The sequence below is a fragment of the Hyperoodon ampullatus genome, assembly GCF_949752795.1.
Source record: "Hyperoodon ampullatus genome assembly, chromosome: 11".
Taxonomy (NCBI): Eukaryota; Metazoa; Chordata; class Mammalia; order Artiodactyla; family Ziphiidae; genus Hyperoodon; species Hyperoodon ampullatus.
Genome location: NC_136924.1, coordinates 6,855,448 through 6,882,747, shown reverse-complemented (window position 1 = coordinate 6,882,747; position 27,300 = coordinate 6,855,448). Strand labels below are relative to the sequence as shown.

At 34.6% G+C, this 27,300-nt stretch overlaps 1 protein-coding gene across 1 annotated transcript in view; it reads right to left on the bottom strand.

The window, feature by feature from the left end:
* Positions 1–3,561: 3,561 nt before the first annotated feature.
* Positions 3,562–27,300, bottom strand: part of OTOGL (otogelin like) — a gene marked incomplete at both ends in the record, with an annotated part of 156,347 nt that continues 132,608 nt past the window's right edge. The window contains 14 exons of the mRNA XM_079714238.1: positions 3,562–3,762; positions 4,317–4,396; positions 9,030–9,075; positions 10,469–10,588; positions 13,134–13,238; positions 13,695–13,873; positions 14,967–15,030; positions 17,956–17,996; positions 18,081–18,185; positions 18,698–18,799; positions 20,196–20,303; positions 20,926–21,030; positions 21,510–21,722; positions 23,127–23,312. Of these exons, the coding sequence (XP_079570364.1) occupies positions 3,562–3,762; positions 4,317–4,396; positions 9,030–9,075; positions 10,469–10,588; positions 13,134–13,238; positions 13,695–13,873; positions 14,967–15,030; positions 17,956–17,996; positions 18,081–18,185; positions 18,698–18,799; positions 20,196–20,303; positions 20,926–21,030; positions 21,510–21,722; positions 23,127–23,312 (1,655 nt within the window). The remainder of the gene's footprint in view (positions 3,763–4,316; positions 4,397–9,029; positions 9,076–10,468; positions 10,589–13,133; positions 13,239–13,694; positions 13,874–14,966; positions 15,031–17,955; positions 17,997–18,080; positions 18,186–18,697; positions 18,800–20,195; positions 20,304–20,925; positions 21,031–21,509; positions 21,723–23,126; positions 23,313–27,300) is intronic.

Genomic DNA, 27,300 nt, shown 5'->3' with positions numbered 1-27,300 from the left:
CTCCCTTCCAAAATGACTCAATAAAGAGTGTTAGCTGTTTAAAAAATCTAAGCTAAAAATCACATCTTGTAGTTTTAATGCAACACACACACACACTAAATTTGACAGTTGTCATTTACTGAGGTGAAGAAGACTCTTCAAGGAACTGATTTAAGGAAAGTGAGGCAGGAGAGGGACAAAAGCTAATACAAGTCAGATTGTTAGAGAGCAGGCCACTGCTTACACAAAACACAGATATATCTGGAAAGGCCAAATGGAACCACTGCATCTTGGAATAGTCATTGAGGATGAGGGGTGACAGTGAGCAATTTACCTGCTGGCTCCTGGACCTGTCCATTGTTCAGAGTTTACTTCTCAGCGTATTAATTCCTCCTTTTCTCCAGGCTGCATTACTCACTTCTTCATGGTAATCAGGGGGCATGATGCTTCTTCCAGGCTCAGAAGTGGTAGGAGAAACCAGAGCCCCTAAGGCAGACATGGGGGAGGGATACAGTCCTTCCTCCCCAGAAGACTGAGACAGTGGTCAGAGTAAGGCAAGGAGGTCAATGGCTTAGTCTGGGCCTGCTGCACATGTGCTGTGCTGTTCCTGCCTAGCTGCCTCAGGCTGCCTGGGAAGGGAAACTGTCATGAAGATGGGAGCAGGCGGCACCAGCTGCAGAAACATAAGCATGTGTTTGAGTGAATCTGGGCATGAGTACATCAGAAGCAGTGCACGTATTGAGTCCAATTTATCATCTACTTATCACCTTTCAACTCACTGGCAATGGGCTGAATGGCCATGTCCCCTCAAAATTCATATGTTGAAGTCCTAACCTTCCATATGATGGTATTAGGAGGTGGGCCCTTTGGGCAGTGATTAGAACATGAGGGTGAAGCCCCCACAAATGGGATTAGTGCCCCTTTAGAAGAGACTCCAGAAAGTTCCTTTACCCCTTCTGTCATGAAAGGATACAGCAAGAAGACTGCTGTCTTTGAACCAGGAAGCAGACCCTCACCAAACACCAAATCTGCTGGCACCTTGATCTTGGACTTCCCAGCCTCTAGAACTGTAAGAAATAAATGTCTGATGTTTTTAAGTTGCCCAGTTTGTGCTGTTTTGTTATAGCAGCCCAAACTGACTAATACACCACTTCATTATGGCTTTTGTTCATAATAAGAAACACCAATGAACTCTATTTCTATAAATCAAATGACTTTTCATCAGCATTTGACAGAATAACTCCAATTCTTTATATAACCTTCTATTTCCTTGGCTTCTCCTTGGCTTCTATGACCCCCATTAAGGCTCCAGGCTTTACTCCAAACTCTGTAACTATTCTTTCTCAGCCTCCTTTCCTGACTGTTCTTTTCTAAGATCCCTTATACTTATTTTATAACTAATTTAAGTATGAGGAATATGTGATACAAACATAATTCAGAAATTAAAAAATATATTGTTCTACATTGAGAAGTTCATATCCCAGACTCCGTATACCCTGATCTAACATCTTTTTATTCAGTTTACTATCCAGTTGTCCCAACACCATTTATGGAACGTCCATTTGTACCCCTCTGCTGATTTGATAGCCACCTTGAACTACATTCCAAAGAATTTTGGGTTTTCCTTCTGGACTTTCCCTGCAGGTGTGTTTATTTATGCAATACCTACTTTCTCACTAGACTCTAAGTTGCATGAGGGTGAGCCCTGTGTCTATTTTGTATTGCCTACGTTCTCAAGAGCTTAGAACAGTGCCTGACACATAGGAAGTGCTCAATATAGATTTGTTGTATTTGAGAACGTTTATGAAGTTCTAGGAAAATGTTTCCCTTTTTCCCACAAATAGGTTTAAAGACAATTTAATATTTTTAATTAATAAATATTTAACAGAGCATGAAAATAAAGAAATGAGTGGTAGACAATATACAATATTATGTACCTCATTTGAGGTAAATACAGTTTCTCTTAAGCAAAATGTTAGTATATTTTAACCAAATAGATTTGATTTAATCTATATGTTAACAGGAATCAAAGAATATTGAAATGTTAATGTCTAGACAGAACACTTATAAGTGTTATTAAGTGCAAATAAAATAAAATCAATTTTTATATACAGTAGGTACCGGGGCTCTGCAGATGCAATGTTCATTTGATTCTTTCATCCATTTCTTAGTAACCCTGGGGGTCCCAAAATACCTAATCTCTTGTAATTTTTCTGGGTAGCATGATTTTGAAATAGAAACAAATCACCTAGCTCAGCCTAGTCATCAGGCTCCCACATCCACTTTTCAATGCAGTTTTATTCTTCTCTCATTGATGTTCAACTTCATTTGATCCTCACAACAATCATACCAAGTGGGGCATTCTCTCCTTTTTACAGATGAGGAGAATCAGATAATTATATACTATAAGTGGCAAAGAATTGGGGGGTTTGCAAAGATCTTAGAATATATTCCTTGCAAATGTCAATAATCTACTGTCTTTAAAAAGTGCGGCATTCCACTGTAGAATTACTAATACATTCAACTCATTTTATTTCATCCTTCATTGGCAAAACGGCAGCATGAACAGAAAAATAGCATGCAACTTCAATAGTTAGGCAAATACATCTCAAAAATCAGACGTCTATGAGACAGTAAATAGCTAACTAAATGTTAAATAATAACAACATATTTTAAAACAGTTTTAATGGTACAAAAAATAAAAGCCCGAGATCTCCCTCCTCTATTTAGCAAATGATGCTACATTTCCCCGTTCCTTATTATTCAGGTAACTATTACATGTATGTATATACATATGTATGTGCGGCATTTTTTCCTTTTTTTAAAGGCATTGAATTTAAAATTCTTAATTCTAGGCAAAGCAAACTCTTTAAGAATAAAAGGTTCTGTGACACACACCTTACCATACTGTTCAAAAGGAAAGAACATATTGCTGGAATGTCAAAGATGTAGACTTAATCCAGCTGTTAACATGAATTCACTATATCGTTACACCGGATGAATTTGTACAAGTCACACAGCTTCTCTGGTTATCTGATAAATTTGCAAAATAAAGGAAATTTGCAATAACATTCCTAATATCCATTCAGACTTCAAATAATCTAAAATCCTATTGTTCTATGATCAGTCTCTAAGCGTACCACTCTTTATGACTATCCAGATGCCACTATTAACTGATTACATTTACCAGAATAAACAGTAGCAATAAAGAGTATCTTAATTCGAATAGCTATGGCAGACTTTTCAAATTAAAAAGAAAAAATTATTGAGTGAAACTGAAAGAATCCTACTAAACAACCTTCTACTAGATGAGAATATAATTGCATGCTGCAATTATATACATAACAGCATTTCAGCTGAACACCTTAAAATCATTTGATTCTCTAAAATAGACTAAGTCAATAAATCTAGTTTTTCCTGGAAATTGTATTTATTTTGTAGCAAGTGTTAAATTGCCATATCCCAGTAGTCTGAAAAATACATTATTAAACAGTATAAATCTGCCAGTGCCTTAGAAAGAGTGATAAAAGTTAACTCCATTTGACCTTATGATGTTGCATAGAGTTCTTGGAATCCAAGAATTTAAATCCACTGGCATGTGCAGTCTATAGGTTCCTGGAGAGTGTGCAGGACTTCAGTGCCATTGCCTGAGCAATACAGTGGCACAGTCAAGTTGCGCACCCCATTTTCACGACAACACTTACAGAATCTTAGATGGCTCTCAATATTGATGTTAAATATGGTAGCTGATGGGCATTGTCCATCGCAAGATGCAACATTTATCTGTAAGGAGAGACGAGAAAAATGTTTTCAAAATTTTAAAACAGTGATATTGATTCCACTAAGGTAGCATATTGTTTGTCCAAGATGGCAATCTGACATAACTCAAAGTATGAAATGTGCACACATAACTAGACAGATCTATGGACTATAGTAATCACAATCTAATGATTCTATTGTAACCTGTATTGTATCACAATTAAGTAGACTATAGAATCAGACAGGTCTTATTAAAGTGGGAAAAGTTAGAACTAAGACTATTTTTGCTGATTAGAATTACACACTTAAGACAATATGTGGTCAAATATATTTAGGTTTAAATTTCCATCTCTCTGGATTGCAATTAACATTCAGAACTGTTGATTATTTATGCCAAGAATAATTCATACTTCTTCACAAACAGAATATTTTAATATTAGAATGTAGGAATAGTCTCCAAAAGTTAAATATTTTAAGTGTTGGCATTTTGTTGGCTTACAAACTTACCAGTGCTGTGACACATATACTTCTGGAAAGACACATATGCTTTATGTAACAAATGATATTTTTCCACTTACAGAGCTTTGACTTATACAGTCCTCTTTCCTTATGATTGATCTAATAATCACTTTCTGGCATGGTCTTTCTTCTCGTTTGCCTGATAAAATACAGAATGTATTTATTCATCAAAAGTCCATATCAAATTGTTTCTTAATTCAATTAAACATATGAATATATTTATAATTGAAAACTGATATATTTATATAAAACATATTTCTATAATAAGAGATAGTGAAAATTTTACTCTTAGTTTGTTAATATTTATTTTCAACTTCTTTTCTCATATATTTTCTAGCTTTATATTTATCTCTTTATCTTATTGTCTTAGAATAATTATCATAATCATAAATCAAACATATTCCACACATGGAGTAATGCTAACATCAACCTGTGTCGGGTGTATATTTATTATTATATTTAATATAATATTTATACATTATATTTTAATGTAATACATATTTACCTGTACATGTACAGGTAAATATACATGTACATAATTAAGGCATACATACATACATATATATATATAAATCTATTTTAAAATATAAACTGATAGATTTAAAGTCACATTATCTTAATGGATATTAATGTAAAATTCAAGAAGGTAACTGAATTATTATCAACCATGTTGAAATGTATGGATGACTCATACTTGATTTTATGGCTCTGAAATGATGTCACAATTTCTCATGAAAACACTTTGTATTAATTAATCTATTAATATGCTTCTGTGTGCATGATGTATTATCACTTGATAATACACCCAATAATATAGAGTTAATGCTGTATGATAGAGAATGTAATCCCTGCATCAGGATACAAAACAACCAAGGTTCTCATCTCACTCTGTTACTAATTTGCTCTGTCACTTTAGGAAAGAGACTAAATCATTCTGAGTTTCCTTGTTTGCAAAAGACTGGAATTAGAGCTCCAATCTTCAAATGAGTTTAGGCGCAAAATCTTTATTTAAAATAAATGCTTGTATGAAATCTGAACGTGTGAAGTATATACAAGTTAAGCCCCTCTGGTTGAAGCAGAGATGGGTAGCAAAGACTGCCTGAAATTAAACTGTTCTCGCCAAGGCCATCCATGACTTTCACTTGCTGTCTTCAGAGGTCACATCTCGGTTCTCGCCCTACTTGACTTCTCAGCAGCGTCCGACTCAGTCCTCCTGGATACACTCTCTGCACTTGGCTTCCAGAGCGTCCTCTCTGCTCTGCCTCCCATCTCTTTGTGGCTCCTCCTCAATCGCCTATGCTTGTTCTTTCTCCTTTCCCCGACCTCCCAAACACGGTGTGGACTGAGGCTCAGTGTCGGTGGCAGAGGGCAGGCTGTTGTGTGCCTTAAGATGCTTTCACCCAGTGGTTACTTCATTAGCCCTTCTATTCTCATAAGTTTTAAAACAAAGAACAGTCAAGAAGGAAACCATCTTTGACATGACCTCTAAGGCCCTTATCTTCTTCTATCACTTTCATCCCTGTGCCATGACTGTACTTTGCCATTTCCTCCACCTTGAACACTCTTCGCTCTACCCGGCTGGCTCCCAAGGACACTCAGTCCCTATTCAAACGACACCTCATCGCAGAGGCATTCTCTAGTCACCCACTTAAAGGAACAACCCAATCTCCCTCCCTCTCCATCACTTTTATTCTGCACTATTGTTCTTTATACCATTCATCGCTACCTGACATAATAATGTATATTTACCTCTTATTGTTTCTTCCCCTTCTTGATAACATACACTATGCATGCAGATATTGTTTCATCCGCTATCATAGTCCCAGTGCCTAAAAGGGTGTCTGGTACGTGAGAGGCACTCAATGAAAATCTGTTTGTGTTAACCCATTCAATGAATGAAACTGGGACAGCATAAATGTATTGTTAGTTGGCTGGATGTGTTCGTGCCAAGAGCCATTTCCTATTTATTCCTCAGAGACTTTATGGTAACACATTTTGTTTAGCATAGCACCAGCAACAATACGCAATATCCACAGTCTCCCTGATAAAGCCTGGTCACCCAAAAGCAAAGACTATGGACAGGGGTTCTCTAATGCCAAAGCAGAAACTACTTCACAAGGCCTTATACGTCAGATGAGAGAAAATGAGGAGGCGTGTTATTATTCTGCACTTCACAGAGCTTGGCAAAATTGAAATATCCTGAGGCCAGGCACTGGAGAGGCCTAAATCTATTGAGCATTACTGATTAGTGTGATACACTTTTCTGAACCTTCATTTCCTCACCTGTAGGGAAACCATACCTACCTCCCCACCTACCTTCCAGAACTGTGGTGAAGATTCGTTGCAGTGCTGTCTGCTATGGGTTTAATAGAGTGTTGACATGTGACAGACAATCAATAGTAGCCATATGGTCAAGTCAAACAGATCTTCCCCTGTCTGCCCTCAGATAACATAAATACACTCACTTCTCTAATAAATAAAATGGGGTTACAGAATTCAAGGTGTTTACATTGCAATGGGATTCTATTCCTATATCTCATACCTATGGAAGAGTCTAGAATCTAAAGAAGCAGAAGGAAAAAGACATGAGAGCATAAAAATATAAACTTCCTTAGATTCTGGAGCCTAAATTTCACTCCTTGAGTTCTGGATACAATGACTATTTGATACACATTAGTTTACATTTGATTCAGAGAAAACAATGAAAATTTGCTCATTTCTAATGAGCAAAAAATTTTCATTAGTATGTGTCTAAGAGCCCCAGTTATTAAAAAGCATTAAGTGGTACTCTATTACCTGCTAAAGTCCTGGCAATATAGCTGTTATGGGTTGAATTCTGCCTTCCAAATACTCCTATGTGCCTCAGAATGTGACCTTATTTGGAGATAGGATTTTTTCCGGAGGTAATCAAGTGAAAAAGAGGTCATTAGGGTGGGCCCTAATTCATATGACTGGTGTCCTTATGACTGGAAATTTGGAAACAGATCCACTTACAAGGAGAACACCGTGTGAACATGAAGATGGCCATCTAACAAGCCAAAAAGAGAGGGCTGGAGGAGACCCTTCCCTCACAGCCCTCAGAGGGTATCAACCCTACTGACACCTTTGTTTTAGACTTCTAACCTCCAGAACTTTGAGACAATCAATTTCTGCTAAGTCACCCAGTTTCTGGTATTTTGTTAACAGCAGCCCCAGCAAATGAATACAAGAACAAATGGACATCAGAATGTTTGTTGTGGGTGGGTATGAACGTGTTGGATTTTACATTTCACACCTCATGTAAATAGACTCTGTCGTTCCAGCCCTGCACTGATGAGCAGACATCATCAGTCAGCCTCTGCCCTCTCCTAAAACTTATACTGATAATGTTCCAGAATATCACTAGCTGTTAAAAAGCAGGCTGTGAGATCAGGCCTGGAGTGAAATCCCACAAGAGGTATGACTTAGATGAGTTACTTAAACTTTCTAAACTGAAAATCAGGATAAATGCAGAACCCATCATTGGAATTTTGTGAGAAATAAATTGTCAGTAGAAAACAGGTGAGTTTCTGATTTATAAGCTGTTATTATGTTCAATAATATATATTTTACTTATGTTTCATCAAAATTTTAATACATTTTATTTTTTTTAAAGATAATTATTTTATTTTATTTTTAATTAATTAATTTATTTTTCCCTGCGTTGGGTCTTCATTGCTGCGTGAGGGCTTTCTCTAGTTGCAGTGAGCAGGGGCTACTCTTCGTTGAGGTGCACGGGCTTCTCATTGCGGTGGCTTCTCTTGTTGTGGAGCACAGGCTCTAGGCGCGCGGGCTTCAGTAGTTGTGCCTCGCAGACTCTAGAGCGCAGGCTCTGTAGTTGTGGCACACGGGCTTAGTTGCTCTGCGGCATGTGGGATCTTCCCGGACCAGGGATCAAACCCGTGTCCCCTGCATTGGCAGGCAGATTCTTAACCACTGTGCCACCAGGTAAGTCCCTAATACATTTTAATATTGTTTTCAATATAACTAACACCTCTAAATAGACAAGACTATTCTTACATATTTATGGGATTTAGCCCTTCATGAAAAAAGTTCAGAAATCTCCCTTGAGAGGCATGATAATTTGTGTCTAAGAATCCAACCCTACACAGTGGCATTATTAACCTGAATTGTGTTATAGCCTTTTTTCCCAAAAGCTTCTCTAAACAATGTTAAAATTACTATTTATGCCAAGTTGCCTAAAACCTTTTTCTTTTTTTTGTTTTAGTATTTTCATTGGATTTTAATAACTTTATTATATGTGAGATTGAACATTTTTTTCTATTATTAAAGTGAAATTTGCATTAAAATAAAACTAACCATTTTTAAATACACAATTTAGTAGCATTTAATACATGCAAAATGTTGTACGTCCACCACCTTATCCAATATCAGCACATTTTCATCACCCCAGAAAGAAGCCCCATACCCATGAAGCAGCACTCCCCCACTCCCCTCTAAAACTTTTTTCTTGACATAAATTCATGAACACAAAAAATAAAATCATAAACACATAAATGGTTGCATGAATACCCCTCTATTCTATTTCAGTCCTTAAAATCATTAAAAAGCACTACGAAATAAACCTTATAATTCAAATAAATATATTGCATGCACATAATTTTGTTAAATAATAAACATTATAAAATTTGTTTCCCTCATTGCAACATAGGAACTGAATTTTATGAGAAAAAATAATAATCATGAGCAATTCAAACTAATCAAATTAATGTATGTAATTTGTCTTCACTTACAGATCTTGCAACAGCCTTCATTATAAAGCTTTACAATCCCTTCATTCTAGGAAGAAAAAAGGAATAATGTTAAAATTCAGTGTTTTGTCATTTCATCCTAAACTAGAAATAGAAAACCAACTTTCTCAATATTTTTACTAAATATCACAAAGACTTTATAGAAAGATGCTTGAAATTTAACAATTTCTAATAAGAATTTGTTTGTAAAATTAGGAGCAGATATTTTGTTTAAAATTTGTTATTTCTTCATTAGTAATATGAAAAAGTGCAAAAGGATTAACTTACTTAAAAGAACCCATTTTAAATACCACAAAAGATTTTCTTACCAAATCAAAGTACTAATAGGGACTCTAAATAGAGGCCATTATATCTTTTAAACTCCTTGAAATAATCTGAACTACTTTTTGAGACTAGACTGAGTTCCTGAATATAACTGAATGTTAAAATGATGTCTCTTTTTCTTTAATATTTTATTATTCAAAAAAAATTCCCCACTTCAGGATGTCTCTTGCCAAAGGCTACATTAAGAAAATTTCATCTATTTTGGAATTCTTACAGTAAGTTGCTAATTGCTTTTAGTAACTTGCTAATTGTAACTCAAATAAAAGAATTTATTCTATAAAAATGAATCTGTGAAATAAGATGATGCCTAAGATTCTTTCAAGAGCTGAAATTCTATTACTTTAGTACATATTGTATCTCACTAGCCAGCCAGCTAGCTAACCATCATCACTGAAATGGCACATCATGAAAAAAAAGTGAAACTATGCTATTTCTCTACACTTAAAGAAAAATATTGCCTCACACAACAGAATAAAGCTTACTTTTCATTAGGGATTATTATCTCTTAAATAATTAAGGCTACAAAGAATCTTTTTAAAAAAAATTGTGTGACTTTAGAAAATCTACTCTCCCAGTAGGCTCTTCTACGAGAGAAAAGGGAATTGGAAGAGCAAAACTAAAGAATCAGCAATGCTCTGGCATGTGCTGAGTTTCACAGTGGCCCATGCTCAGAGAAACTACGGCAAATTTCATTTAGGCTAGTATGCTTTAAACAGCGAATGACAGCATAAATCTGCTGTGTGTTTAAGAAAGAGAAATTTGACCAAGTTCTGATTGATTAGTTTATTAATCCATATGGAAAGAAGAGGCTAAGTTGGCTGATCAAAGGATTTTTCAATAATCCTTTGGTCTACATATTAAAAACCCATAGCATCATGTCCATTCAGGGAGACTCAAAATTATTTGGAATGCCATATATAACTCAAAGTGTCAAACTGAGGAAATATAATAGAGCTTTTATGTATACATGAAAATAAAACATTTAGCAAAATAAATAAGCCATAATGTATGTATGTATGACCTTGGAAAACATATTAATGTGTATTTTCTAAATTATATTTAATGCCAAATTTTCTTAGCTATAACAAAGTACAAACCATTTTGCATTCAGTCTCATTAAAAGGGGGACAGACCATACTGTACTTCAGAATCATCGTCCCTTCGTCAGTCTTAACACATTCAAATGTGGTACAATTATAGTGCCAGGTACTCCCCTCCTAAAAATAAAAGAGAAAGTTACTGTTTGCTTATTAAAATCTGCTATATTTCTTTTTTTTTTTTTTTTTTTTTTTTTTTTTGCTATATTTCTTAAGTAGAATGTTTCCTATCCTACTGAATCAAAAGTCAAGATTCAGAGAGCTTCTTGTAACATAAAATGTCCATCTGGCATTGTCCCCAAACTTATCTAAAATAATTAAAAATACATATATGTGGTATGTGTGTGGGTGGGTGTTTTGGTTTCATACTAGAACCAAGATGTAAATGTGAAACAAAGCAACAGAGAGGAAAGAAGCAAATAAGTATCTTTTTCTACTACAAAATTAATTATCTAATATGGCCAAGTGTCAAAGGTCTTGCTCTAATATTCCCTTACTAATTATAAAACAACAAATCATATTACTTAGTATGCCTCCTCTCTTGAGGTTTGTTTATTTTTCCTTCTACTCCCTTATCACCAAAAAATTTAAAAATCTTTGGATGATAGTGATTATTCACCTATGGTTCTAGTTTTCTATACCTTCTGGTTATTTTTAAACATATCTCTATTCTTTTAACAACTTTTTCAACATACTAAATGTTTACTTCATTCTTTTTTTTAAATTTATTTATTTTATTTATTTATTTTTGGCTGCATTGGGCCTTTGTTGCTGTGCATGGGCTTTCTCTAGTTGTGGCGAGCAGGGCTACTCTTTGTTATGGTGCACGGGCTTCTCATTGCGGTGGCTTGTCTTGTTGCGGAGCACAGGCTCTAGGTGCATGGGCTTCAGTAGTTGTGCCACTCAGGCTCCGTAGTTGTGGCACAAGGGCTTAGTTGCTCCTTGGTATGTGAGGTCTTCCCGGACCAGGGCTCGAACCCGTGTCGCCTGTATTGGCAGGCGGATTCCTAACCACTGTGCCACCAGGGGAGTCCCTAAGTGTTTATTTCATCAACTGAAAATAATTATTATATAATTATTAGGCTGTAATTGTTGATTTTTTTTAAAATTTTATAACCTGCATTTTAAAATGCTAGTCAGACTCTGACTTGAAGATTTCTTGTGAACCAGCAAAGAATTCTGACAAAGTTTATTTTCTGTAGATTCTATTTTAATGTATAAATATCATCAGGTCTTCTATGAATCTCAACTGGAAAAGATCTACAAGTCCAGGTATAAAAGAAGATAAAACATTCAAATTTGAATATTAATTCTGATATTCAATTCAAATAGTACTATCTAATTTATCTGAAATCAAAAATTACTTGTTCCATAAGAATTAGATTTCTAGATAACTAAAGCTTATCTTTGAAAGAGCCAAGAGTTAACAATCTTGATATATGTTTACCTATATTACATTACTTGTGTTCTCAAAAAATATTCTAAATATAATTTAATCTTTTATTTAAATTTCAGGGCTATCACAGGATTATTGACATCTATAGAGTTTATGTTGCTCTTTTACTAAAATCCCCACATGACTGTATATTTTCAAGTAGTCTCTGATTCCTTTTCTCTCACACCTATGTCTCCTCATTTTATAAGCTTCCTTTTTCAAGTCTCCCTCTTTAAAACGATATAATATGAAACAAATATTGCTATGATTAAACAGATAAACAATATCAACAACATTATGTAATTCAATAACACTATTTTTCACATAATTATAAAACAATAGACTATGAAACAATAAGATAATTGTTCACTTTTCTTATTTAATAAAATGCACAGGATTGGAGAAATCCCTTTTTCTTTTGGGTCTATGAGTAATCCCTTGTACTTAAGAACACCATAAATAAGACCTCCATATAATTAAACTATTAATGGAAAAAATTTAAGGATAGCAATAATAAATTGGAACTACCTTCAGGTAATGTAAATTATAAACAGAATTTGTGACCCTCCTAAATCTGATGACATCACTAACAACTGTACTAATACACTGTTCCATTCTTCTCTTCTAAAAAAGGAAAGGAGTAGGTCAGTCTTCAAACCTCCATAGAGTTACTATGAGATCACAGAAGAATTCTGAATAATAATTTTATTGTTTTGGGCAGAAAGATGTGGTAGAGCATTCATGACTCTTGGGATCTTCTTTTTAAAAAATTTTTCAAATATTCTTGATCTTTTGTCATATTTACCCACTGAAATCTTTGATACCTGAAATAATAAAGGGCTAACAACTTGAGTTTCAGATTTCTATCAAAATGTTTCATTTCAAATGAGTGAATAAAATAACATTGCTCTTTTCCTTTGTTCTAATTATTAGAAATCAACATTTCTCAAAGTCCATTCCTAACATCTGGGGAAAAAAGTAAGGATCTATGATAAAATAAGTTTGAGAAGCCATTTTAACATGCTCCTTTACAACAGAAATCAGATACTTTAAAATGTAACTATGTCTTGTGTGTTGTAAGCATGCTGTATATGGGTGTGCTTGTTGCATGTAGAACACTATGTGTGTGTGTGTGTGATATTTTTCAAATTTATGGGAACAGCTTCTTTAGAAAATAGCACAGACAGCTACCCTCCGTGGAGCACATTCTAGGAACGAAGAAATTCATACCTCATATATAACTGATGTTCCATTTTCCATTTGAAATTTGCAGGATACATTTTTGCAGGTACCACAACAATCATAATCACTTGGCGATGGAGTGTATACCTGGTGCTGTGCATAATAATAATTTGAATTAGCCAATAACAATACTGATATTTTTAATGAATTCATTCTGAAAGTGCTTCCCAATATTACCTATGCTGTCTCAGAACACCTGTAAAGCATTTCTGAGGTTGAATTTGAAGCACTTCAAATAATAACTGACTTTATATAGCTGTATTAGAAGTGAAGTAGATGTTAACCTTTACATCTAGCAGCCAAGATTCATCAAGTAGATTTAACAAGCTCAGGTCAAACAAGCTGTATAGGTAATAAGATTCCTGAAGCTCAAGGTTATAAACAGGAAAAGGAAACTGCATTATATAGATATGTTACAAATTAACAGATTATTAAAGAACTGTTCAAGTGTATATTTTTAACTTATGGAGTATTCACTCATTCAAATTCTACAGCTGCCATTTAAAGATTAATTAACTCTCACCAGAATGACTTACAAAGAATACTTACAACATCACATTCTTTTGAACAATTCAACATTGTAAAATTCAAAGTGTGGAAGCCTGTATTGTTATCTTTCTCTTCTAGACAATCTACCATGTAACAAAAGTCCCCTTCCACATACTTTATCATAGATTGGCCAGGATTCAATACTGATACTTCTTGAAATACACACACATCATCCTTTTCTAAGAAAACAAGAAAAGTCAACAAAAAGTACTATATTAAGTTTTTTATTAATTGATCATTGGAACTTTTATTTAAGTCTATGTTTTTATTGTGATGTGCAATTTTTCCAAAACCAGTAAAGATCTTTACCTTTATATATTGTTAACAGCTCAAGAGTTCACTTAATAATGAATGTAGCATTTATTCCTTAACACAGAGTAAGAAATTGATTCCTAAACTCAACTGCTATACACTGTTTGAACTGCCTCTAAAAACTATACTTTATAGCAGATTCCAGAATTTTAGCCCAAAGTGATCATCAAGCTACTTGCTGTTCCCTCTTCTGGAAACATAACATGACAATTTTGGGGAGTGGATATAAATGGAGGCAAAATCTAAATCAGTAACAGTAGGTCTCTTCATGAAGGGATTGTGTAACATTTCATGTTTTTTGGTTATTTTGAGAGAAAATTTTCAATCTTTTGTGTTGCAAAATAAAGTCATATAAATCATACTTTATGATGAAGGTAGGTGATATAATGTGCTATCACATCATTAAAAGTGGCTTATAGTAGGCTAGAATAGTGATGAAGAATACAGCTCAGAAGCTCTTTGTGCCTTGCCAACATTGGATTTAACTCTTCTCTCATATAAAAATACAAAAGTTTTAAGTTATTGAACAAAAGTTTATTTTCTATTAACCTACTAATACTTAATATGAAGATTTGTTATTTCATAGAAAAATCAACCTTATGCTTTACAGTGTTAACATCAATAATAATAAAACAGTGAGCAAAAATATCTGACTTTTAGATGTTGTCTATTTTTAAATTAAATTAAATACACTAAAAAGAACCCTGGCATCAACTTTAAATTCTGTGAAGCCTCTGAAAAAGAATCATTTTTATGTCCTGTTATCAAGTTTCTCAGAACATTTAGGAACATTACAAAAGAGGAAATTGAAAAATAAAAAGTACACTTTTTATACTTAAAAACTGGCCAATGGCTTAAAATGTGTAATACATCTCAAAACTTATTTTTAATTTATTCATAGTAAACAACAGATATCAATAATATTCATTATCATTTAAAAGTTTCAAAAAACATAGTTACCACAGAGATACTGTACACATCCACAGTTACTCTGAAAGTCGCGGTCTATTGCAGGAAATTCTCCCTATTAGAAAGATATTATTATATGACTTATCAATATGGCTTATTATATTACCATTGTAAAAAATGCACAGTATAACATCTAATAAGTTTCCTACCCCACAGCCACATAGCAAGTTCATAAGAATATCTGACAGTGAACAAGCTTTGATTAACCCAGTAGTCATTTAATTAGTAGCCTATAGAAAATACTCACAATAAAAATGTGATCATAGACCACTCAATCTCTCTAAACTCAAATTTCCTTATCTATTAAATGAGTGAAGGTGGATAAGATGATCTTTATGATGTGTCCTAACTTTAAAATTATATTTAGATTCTGAGCTTCTAGTGGGCAATTAGAGATAAAAGAAGGCTTGCTAACCCTAGAAAATTCTCTTGATGAAAATGTTCTTGATCTGCTCTGTAGAGGTGGTCTAGAACTCTGATGTCTGCATCAGAGTAAGGCTGCTTTAGCATATAAAACAAGAGCAGAAGAGTGTAGTACAATGATTAATAGCACAGGCACAGGAACAAGACTGCCCTTGTGCCAGTCATGCTCTGCTACTTAATAGCTCCGTCATCTAGGGCAGATTACTTAGCCAGTCTGCTCCTCACCTTCCTCATCTGTAAAATGGGGATAATAATACCATCTGCCTCAGAATTTTTGAAAGAAATAAATGGATCAACATATGTAAAGAGCTTAAAACAAGCTGATGTACAGAAAGTGCTATAACCTTTAGCTGTTAGTAAATTGCTGTCATGACCAATGCTTAAACTTTTCCCTACTAGGGAAATGGTATAGGTTCTTCTCAAGTGCAGGACTCAGGCTTTAAGTTTCAAGAATTGTATGTTAAACATCAACTTTTCCTGGGTGTGTTTAATTTTCATATGACATCAGTAATAAAAACTAATTTGAGGGCTTCCCTGGTGGCGCAGTGGTTGGGAGTCCACCTGCCGATGCAGGGGACACGGGTTCGTGCCCTGGTCCGGGAAGATCCCACATGCCGCGGAGCGGCTGGGCCCGTGAGCCATGGCCGCTGGGCCTGCGTGTCCAGAGCCTGTGCTCCGCAACAGGAGAGGCCACAACAGTGAGAGGCCCAAGTACCGCAAAAAAAAAAAAAAAAAAAACTAATTTGATTCTTGACACAAAAAATAACTCAAATTCATAGTAATATATAAAAGGCACTTTTCTCCATAAGCTAATAATATCTCACTTTTTATAGTGCTTTACGAGTTGTAAAGTAGTTTCATAGACATTAATGCCTTTGATGTTTTATGACTTTTAGTCATTATACAATTCTAATGGGATTGGAAATAAAATATTGGAATACAGAGTTAAAAATAATAATAAATAAAACTCCCCCACTGCATAAATTACTCCAAAAGATTAGATGGTGATTTTTTAAAATATATCATCTTAGACACTGAAACAAATATTTAGCAATTTCAGGAACAATGGGTCAGAGGTCAATACCTTTGTAGAATAAGGGATGTTAAAAATAAATTGTCTTGCATGGGCGTTTAGACACAACCCTTGGTCTAATTCCTGAAGATCTCAGTCTATCATTTACTCTCTCTAGACCTCAGTTTTCTTACTTATAAAATGAGCTAAATATATCTACTTTGTGAAGATTCAATGAAATAATATACAAAACTTGTTATGTAAACTGTGAAGAACTTGAGAAAAATACAATATCATAATTCCACTCTTTTCTGTAGGTGTATGTATATAGTGTATACACAAAATAACCCAAAAGAATTTTTATGAAAGTTACTTGTAAAGCTTCAACATTCTATGCAAATCACAGATGGTAATTCATCATTAGAGTAAATGTTAGATTAATGCTTTCTAAAAATACAATTTAATTAATTTATTTGACATACAAAAAGCTGTACATAATGATGTATACAACTTGACAAATTTGGAGATAAGTATACATCATGAAATATCACCGTGCCATAGACCTATCCATTAACTCCAAAAGTTTCCTCCCACTCTCTTATTTATTATTATTATTATATTGTGGAAAGAACACTTAGTGTGGACTCTACCCCCTTGGCAAATTTTTAAGTCTACAATACAGTGCTGTTAACTATAGTCACTATGCTGTACAACAGTTCTCCCAGCACTTATTCACCCCGCATAACTGAAATTTTGCACCCTGCTTTTTAAATGAAACAGTGGTATCCTAAGAAGGGTTCTGTTACTTTAAAAAGTGCCTCAATTATTCCCCAGAATATAGCCTTGGCCTGAAAAGTCTGAATGAGTTTCTAATGATACACATTGTTTGAGAAGGAAAAGAAAAAGTCTTTGTGAAAGAAAACATGTCTTCTTTGATAAATAAGGCCAGGAATATATTATCTTTCTCAAGTCTTAGAGGCATACCATGGAGGTAAATATTTAAAGAAAAAAAAAAAAAGACTTGTAAAGCACCATAACCTCCATCTAATGGTTAAATAAGTGATACCAGAGTCATAATTATTATTTCTAAAAATTAAATTTTTGGAATTTCTGTAAGGTTTGCATGTTCATACATAACCCCTAACAAGGTACAGACAGTTAGTTACATGTTTATACCCCCTCCTCCTCTGAAACAGATGCATTGTTAGTGCACTTTCTTAAAGAATCACTGGGAAATCTTTCATTACTGAGGTAATATATTTTCAATACTGTGCTTATTTTAAGACCAGTGAACTTAAGTAGATATAAGACTGGTAGATTCAGTCACCAGTGGAAACAAAATAACATATTGATTGTACTTTCCTGTCTCAAGTATAATTTAAAATGTTGACTGCTCCCTAATATCAGAGAAGATTTAATCTACTTCAGTACAACTTAAAGAGAACAATTCCATTAACTCTGAAAAGAAATCAGAAATGAAAGCAATAAAGGAAGAATAAACTGATTTAAATTATATTAAAATTCAATAAAAATATGTGTTCTTACCACTTCACAAGTTGGCACAACAAAACTTTCACAGCTACATTCTAAAAGGCAAAAAACAACATATTTATATTGATCAAATATATTAGTACATTCTAATAAAACTTTAAAATATGAAAGTTAGTTACCACAGTGCCATGCTGGACAACATTGACCAGATACATTTTCTTTCATAAGTTTCATATCTTGTGCACAGATGAGTAGTGGCGTAGGACAGAGATTTGGCTCACACACTAAATAGAAAAATAACATGAGTAAAGATTAACTTCACGTAGTTGCTAGTTTTCACTAGCTACCATTTAGTTCACTGCCATTACTGATGTGATACATGGACTTGGATCTCCCCAGAGCTGCCTCTCCCACCACCCAATTGCAGTGTGTTGGTAAGGACAGAACCAATGACTCTCACGCAGATACAACAACAGTAATAGAACTAGGACACGCTCATCAGGTTAAGAGCCCTGAGAAAGGGCAGGGGGGCAAGAAGAGAAAGGAGGTGAAGAGGGGATGGAATCACGTGTATATCTAGAAAGTCTATCTAGGATGATGAGAAAAGTCATAGCTAATCTATTTTGGGGAGGTAACAATACTGTCCAAGAAGCACTCTTAGATGTATGAAAACATTACATGTATTTAATATGCTAGAACTCAACTAAGGTCTCATGTAACAGTACAATTAACATGCACTGGCCTTCTTAAATATTGAACATATCTAGATATTTTTAATTAGTTGAAATATACTTACCACAGTAATACTGAGGACAACAGAAGTGTGTAGTATTAAGGTCCACAGTGAGAAATTCTCCATCAGTACATAGTGGAATAGGTTCAGTGCAGGTTTTGCAAACTAAAGGTGAAACAAAAAGGCAAAGTCACAGCTGAGCTAAAAACAAACTAGTTATCAGTTCACATTACTGTACACATATAAAATAAAAATAAAAATACATTATGTAAAACAAAATAGGAAGCAAGGAAAATAAGGATTTAATAAACGGATCTCCTTATTTGGTCATAAAAACAATAATACTATCTGAGTGTACTGCTTTATACTTTCCCAAGCACAGTGATACAGAAGAACCATCTTACCAGAAATATAAGATTTCAGGAGTAATTTGTTCTTACTAGGATCAAAATACCATTTATTTACTTATTTAAGTTTTCTTAATTCACTACTCTTGATCACTCCTATGAATGAACAATGTAGTAGGCCCCTGTTCTTCTGAGCTCTTAGCATCCCTCTTCCAACTTTGATAACAACTCTCTTAATGCACTTGAGGAAATGCCTCACCTACGCAGCCTTGGAGTGACTCTTAATTAAGGTGCCTCACTCTTACCAGGCCCACGTGTAGGAAAAACCCACGAATGACGAATGAGACGAATGTCTCATTTAGACGAATGAGAATGTCTTTCTACAGCATTTGAGTCATAAATAGAGGCACATCAAGACAAGAAACGGATGTTGCTGACTCAATCATGAGTGACTGCCACCTAGAGAAGCTGGTTTCCCTCCTTCCCAGGGCTTGGCTGAATGCTTCATCTTGATTCTACAAAATCTTGATTCCCCAATTCTCCCAATAATTGGTTGTGCTTAAGCTAGCCAGAATCAATCAGTTGTTGCCACTGCAGTCAAAGAACCTTAAATGATACAAAAAGAAGTGCTTTGATCTACATAGGTTTATCTGAAACCTACATTAATCAACAGCCTTTGATATGATAATTCCTCAGTGAAATGGAAAAGAGAATTCTTTATTTTTCAAAGTCTAGTTCGTCAGAATATTTAGCTCAAATTCAGTCATTTCCCAGACACCTTTCATTTATTTCTACCATTCTCTTTTCGAGATCATCTGCTTACACAGGATATACAGGAGATGAAGTTTTAAAGAGGTAGGCTGCTTAGCAGAGTCGTTTATTTAGTTGGTTATTCAGGAAAGCCAGGGCTAAATTTTTCTCTAAAAAGAACTAGGTGCTAGTCTTATTTTTTTTAATTGATTATATTATCTTGATCATGTTTTCAATGATGTACATAGTCTTTGTCGATAGGGAAAAGTAGTACTAATTGAAATAATTGTCAAGAATCATTGAAAATGCTGTACTTTCTTTTCTGCTATTCTTGTTCAGTTGAATTTTAAGAGTATATCAGAAGAATATTGGTTACCATTGAGTCCCATGAAATTCACATGAAATCAGAGATTTTCCCTAGATCCTCCCTCTTCTTCCAGGAAATGACCTCACAGAATGCTTACCACAGGCAGGAGGAAAGCAGCAAGTCTCTTCCTGTTGAACCTGCAACATGAACTGGTCTTCTCTGCACTCTGGCACTGCAATTTTGGGGCATTTGAGTGGGTCACATTCTGCAAAAACATTCCAGAGATATTTGGAAATGTGTATAGAGTGAGACAATAAATAAATGAAATAGTGTGGCTCAGTTCTCTTTGAATTTAGTGATAATTAGCTCATTAAAAAAATCTTAATCTTAGTGGAAATATATAGGAAATAGCAGGTTATTTATATTTAAAATAAATACTTTTACATATAAAATATATGTCAATAGACATTTAAAATATATATATAACATTCTATTAATCATATATATGATTAATCATCTGTATGTATGTGTGTGTGTGTGTGTGTATATATATATATATATATCCTGCTATAAAATCTTAGCAGAAATGTATAGGAAATGGCAAATTATTTACATTTAAAATATACAAATATATACATTCAAAATACATATTTCCACTGAAATTAAGGTCTTTAGAATGAGTTAATTATATATATAATAAATAGATTTAAAGTTCATATATATACGTATTTATAAAGAAATTGCAGGTTTTTAAAAAGCTACCTTTAGCAAGACAGCTCTGCAAACAATCTTTTATAATAAATTTCCTTGTAGACACAAAAATGAGAATTTAATCCACTACTCTGAACAGTGAACCTCATTCTTACTTTTCCTAATTAATTACTCACCACATTGGTACTGTGGACAGCAAGAAAGAGGGCTATAGCCAACGATCAATTTTTGACTATTTGTACATGTTGGAATGGCAGTTTCACACAAAGTCATGTCACAGCCTGGAAATAAACAGAAGTATTAAAAAATTTGTGAACACAACTAAAATCCTGTGTTTCTAACTCAAAGCAGGGAAATGAATCTCACTATGCATGTCTTTACACTACAATTAAACCATTCAGCTCATAGAATGGTCATATGTGAAAACGCAGCAGAGTTAAGGTTACCTATTGTTGTCTTTGACCCTTGATTGTCATAAGTCAAAGATTCCCAGATCTTTTATCTTCACGTATTTCTGAATATTATTATTTGATAATAGCCAGAGTTTTGCATGTCTATTTGCAAAATCAACAAAACTATAATGAGGTAAAACTTGCTTTGAGAAAGTGTAGGTGACATTTATGGCAATACTTTCATTGTTACTTTAACCCCATACATTTTTTTTTAACACCAAGCATCATGCTTGCCCTGCTTTTTCACAAAGAATATCAACATATTTTGTGGCATTAACAGACTGTAAGGCTTCAGCCTGCATACATACTGCAAACTTCCTTTGAACAGCAGGTCCACTTATCAGTGAAGCCCAGGACGACTTCAGCTTCTCGTTCACAAATTGGCGAGGGCTCTTCATCACAATCAGGTTCTATGGGAATAATACTTCCATTCTCCAAACATTTGTACAGGGCACATTCGTCAATGCCCCCATTCCAAATCTCCCCAGCAGTTCGAGGCTGGTCTTCACTATCAGTGCACGCTTAAAAAGATGGTCAATGTTATATCACTTAGAACCTGGGCACGAAAATAAACCAAGCTGTGATGTTTTGATTTCAGACTATGACTTGGCCCAGTGACACAGGTAACATGTCACATTATCTACCCTTTCTCAGCTTCTTCTTTTTGTTCATCAGCTACTAGCTTACATTTTTCTTTAATGAAATTTTTATAGTCCACAGAAAATATTTTTCCCTTCTACAACTATCTATAAATTTGCATGTCCTCTTCTATAAATAAGATGATTTCTTAATTATTTTTTATTCATTTTAAGTCTTGTTAATACAATTTATTTAGCTTGAACAAACTTAGTAACATAAATTTTAATTGGTTTTAAAATATCAACTGTTAAAACTAGTATTAGAAAACAAGGTAGTCTCTACCACACATTAACATGTTTGTCATATCAGAATTCAAAACATTTCCGCTTTAAAATCTAAATGTAGAAAGTAGGTAGTCAAGCAAAATATTATTTAGTTACTCTATTACTTTTATCATGAATGTTTTACATAATGATAAATATGGCCCTCTAGTAGTTCTTTTAAGGAATAATAAAGATAAATGAAGTGACCACCATATTCCCAGCCTCCAGTGAATTTCTCTTTATTTACTACCAAACCAATCTCACAGGTCCCTAAAAACAAATATACCCATGTATATTCTCAAATTATTCCACAAATACTTTCTTCAGTGGCAAACACAAAACTTTTTTCTGAAACAATATATGCATTTCACTTCTACTTGCCTTTCCCTTGAATTACTAGTGTTACTTCTGACCATAACAATGAGCCCTATGATAGATAAAGTACTGTACTGTGGTTTTCTCAGTTGGGCCCTTTTTTATCCACAACCACCACAGAGACAATGTGTCAGGATAAAATGGTTTGAAAATGAAAGTAGAAATACTCAATGTTTTCTCCCAGATAACAACACTCTGAAATTTCTTGAGTGTTTATTTTTCTCTAGGCACTGTTACAAAACTTTCTATTATTTTATGTATCCCACACTAACCTTGTGGGATAAGTCCTATTATTTTCCCCATTTTGCAGATGCATAACCTCAGGCTCATAGAGGTAAAGCTGAATCATTAATACGTGAAATAATTGAACTTTCAATTCAGTCCACACACTATTCTCTTCATTCTTAATGTGCCATATTCTTTTCCAGTTATTATAAACATAAGTAGAGATTAAAACGTATCACCACCGAAGCCCCTAATTCTGGTAACTTCAACTGAAATCATATTAAAATCAAACTACATACTCTCTTCCTTTCCAGCACTTAGGTGACCTTTAATCAATCTTTCTCAGCACATCTCTCCAAGTTCTAAAAAAGTATTATTTATTTGCTGGGTCCCTAAGATGTCATTTTGTACTTCTCTGCTTACCACATTCTTTCTCTGGAATGCACTGAGTTGACTCTGGCCTGTGAAGAATGGTTCCATTTTTGCACACACAGTCTTCTCTTAATTTCTGACGTGAAGAGTGTCCATAGAACCATCTGTTCAGACACGTTCTTGCTTCACAAGGTCGCACGCAGGGTTGATATTCCTTCCCCTCTGGGCAACTCAAAGCTATAAATAATAGAGGATTTGTGGAATTTGCTAATGATAAAAGTGACCTACTTGAATTCTAGTAAAAGGAAGAAATGTTGGTTTTCTTTCTGAAAATAAATTTTGCACATTTTCAGTCTCCTCAAAGTCCATTTTTCATGTATTACTTAACTATAAATTAGAAACAAAACAATCAATGAGTATTTTTGAGCATCTTCCAGGTGTCCAGCTAGTATTATGTTATAACAGGAAAAATTCATCTGATTTATATCAAATAAATATGACCAAAACGCAGCCCAAATTTGGTTGGCATAAACATAAAGTCAACTATTATGAAGTTACTGCTCTGTGCAGTAGGAAAAGATACAACAGTCCACACAGAATAAGCACAGAAACATGTTTTAAATATGCAACTCAACCAAGTCATAGAAAAGAAAAATCCCGCGTATTTAGGCTTAATCCTTCACTGTCAAAAGAAACTACCATTGCTGAGCAGTTTCTAAATGATGCTTCAGAAAATTCTTGTTGATTTTCAGTGATTTTAAAAAGTCATACTGTTGGACTTCCCTGGTGGTGCAGTGGTTGAGAGTCCGTCTGCCGATGCAGGGGACACGGGTTCATGCCCCGGTCCGGGAAGATCCCACATGCCGCAGAGCAGCTGGGCCCGTGAGCCATGGCTGCTGAGCCTGCGCGTCCGGAGCCTGTGCTCCACAACGGGAGAGGCCACAACAGTGAGAAGCCCGCGTACCGCAAAAAAAAAAAAGTCATACTGTTAAAAAATGAACATGCAGGGGCTTCCCTGGTGGCGCAGTGGTTGAGCGTCTGCCTGCTAATGCAGGGGACATGGGTTCGAGCCCTGGGCTGGAAGGATCCCACATGCCACGGAGCAACTAGGCCCGTGAGCCACAACTACTGAGCCTGCACGTCTGGAGCCTGTGCTCCGCAACAAGAGAGGCCGCGATAGTGAGAGGCCCGCGCACCGCGATGAAGAGTGGCCCCCGCTTGCCACAACTAGAGAAAGCCCTCGCACAGAAACGAAGACCCAACACAGCAAAAATAAATAAATTAATAATAAATAAACTCCTACCCCCAACATCTTCTTATAAAAAAAAAATGAACATGCAGGTGGTGGAGGTGTAAATTGGTAACATCTCAGTAGAGAACGATTGTAATAGTAAAACTGAAGATGTCGTATGTTCCCAGTGAATCAAGTAACCCCACTCTTGAATAGTGAGTACCTCTGGGGGAGTAGGGAGAGGACAGGGACAAGAGAGGGTACACCAGGAGCTGCTTTATTTCTGAAGTGGAGTCATGTAACTGGTGTCTATGATATATTATTCTTTATCTGTGCATTTTATTCTTTTTGGGGGGGATGAAAACCTTTTATTTTGAGCATTTTAGTAACATTCATTTTGAAAACCTTTTACCATTGAATGACTATAATTAAATTAACAATATTTTCTGTAAAATGTGCCCAAGATTGTTGAAAAGTTTTTTAAAAATTTGTATGAAAAGTTATAACTTGATGAGAAAGCTTGAGCCCTATGTATAAAAATGGGCAAAGGATAAATATAAAAGAAAAAGGAAATACAAACATGTATCTGGAAAAATATTGAACCTAGATATTAATCAAAGAAAGCCAGAAAGATTGGTTTCTAGGATGTAGATATTATGTTAGGAAGAAGGAAAAGGGGGAAGAAAAATCTCCAACCTCTCCACATACGACATGTAAGGACAAGCATGGGAAAGAGAGGCAGGTTGAATGAGGACCAGCAAAGTGTGCTGTAGGATATAAGATTAAAATCCCCTTCAAACTTCTGTGATTTCTTCAATATTTCAATCTATTTTGCTAACTAACACTTGTGGACTAGGTTTCCTTTTGGGAGAACTGAAGCCTACTTTAAATCCATTCATTCATTTATTCAAATTGAAATATAGTTGACGTACAATATTACGTTAGTTTCAGGTGTACTACATAGTGATTTGACACTTGCATACATTATGAAATAATCACCACAATAAGTCTAGCAACCATCTGTCCACATACAAAGTTATTACAATGTTATTGACCATATTCCTTATGCTGTATATTAAATCACCTAGGCTTATTTACTTTATAACTGGAGGTTTGTATCTCTTAATCCCTATCACCTAGTTCACCCCTCCCCACTGGCAACCACCCATTTGTCCTCTATTACCTATGAATCTATTTTTGTTTTGTTTTATTTTTTTGTTTTGTTTTGTTTTTTAGATTCCATATATGAGATCATACAGTATTTGTCTTTTCTTTGTCTGACATATTTCACTTAGCGTAATTCCTTCTAGATCCACCCATGTTGTCGCAAATGGCCATATTTCATTTTTATGGCTGTGTAGTATTCCATTGTATATATACCACATCTTCTTTATCCATTCATCTATAGATGGGCACTTAGGTTGTTTCCATTTCATGGCTATTGTAAATAATGCTGCAATGAACATAGGGGTGCATATTTCTTTTTGAGTTAGTATTTTTGTTTTCTTCAGGTAAATACTCAAAAGTGAAATTTCTGGACCATATGCTATTTCTAGTTTTTTGAGGAAACTCCATACTATTTTCAATAGTGGCTGTACCAGTTTACAAACCCACAAACAATGCAGGAGGGTTGCCTTTTCTCCACACCCTCACCAACCTTGTTATTTTTGTCTTTTTGATGACAGCCTTTCTGACAGGTGTGAGGTGGTATGTCATTGTGGTTTTGATTTATATTCCTCTGATGGTTAGTGACATTGAGCACTTTTTTTAATGTGTCTGTTGGTCACCTGTATGTCTTCTGTGGAAAAATGTCTATTTAGATCCTCTACACGTTTTTTAATTGGGTTATTTGTTTTTTGATGTTGAGTTATATTAGTATTTTGGATATTTTGGATATTAACCCCTTAGCAGACATATATTTTGCAAACATCTTCTCCCATTCACTAAGATGCTTTTCCATCTTGTTGATAGTTTCCTTTGCTGTGCAAAAGCTTTTTAGTTTCATTTAGTCCCATTTGTTTATTTTTGCTTTTATTTCCCTTGCCTGAGGAGACATATTCAAAAAAATATTGCTAAGACTGATGTCAAAAAAGCATACTGCCTACACCTTCGTCTAATTTTATGGTTTCACGGCTTACATTTAAGTCTTTAGTTGTTTTGAGTTTATTTTTGTATATGGTTTAAGAAAGTAGTCCAGTTTGATTCTTTTGCATGCCGCTGTCCAGTTTTACCAACACCATTTATTGAAGAGGCTTTCTTTCCCCAAATACATCTTGCTTCCTGTCATAGGTTAATTGACCACATAAGTGTGGTTTTATTTCTGGGCTCTTTATTCTGTTCTGTTGATCTGTGTGTCTGTTTTTGTGCCAGTAGCATACTATTCTGATTACTATAGCTTTGTAGTATAGTTTGAAATCAGGGAAGGTGATACCTCCAGCTTTCTTTTTCTTTCTCAAGATTACTTTGGCTATTTGAGGTCTTTTGTGTTTCCATACAAATTTTAGAATTATTTGTTCTAGTTCTGTAAAAAATTCCTTTGGCACTTTGATAGGGTTAGCATTGAATCTCTAGATTATTTTGGGTAAATGATAATTTTAACAATATTAATTCTTCCAATCCATGAGCATGGCTTGTTTCCATTTGTTTTTGTCATCTTCAATTTCTCTTATCAATGTCTTATAGTTTTCCAAGTACAAGTCTTTTACTTCTTTGGTTAGATTTATTCCTAGGTATTTTGTTATTTTTGATACAGTTGTAAATGGGATTGTTTTCTTAATTTCTCTTTTTGGTAGTTTGTTATTAGTGTACAGAAACACAACAGATTTATGTATATTAATTTTGTACCCTGCAACTCTACTGAATTCATTTATTAGTTCTAATAGATTTTGGTGGTGTCTTTAGGATTTCTATGTATAGTATTATGTCATCTGCAAACAGTGACAGTTTTACTTGTTCCTTTCCAATTTGGACACCTTTATCTCTTTTTCTTGTCTG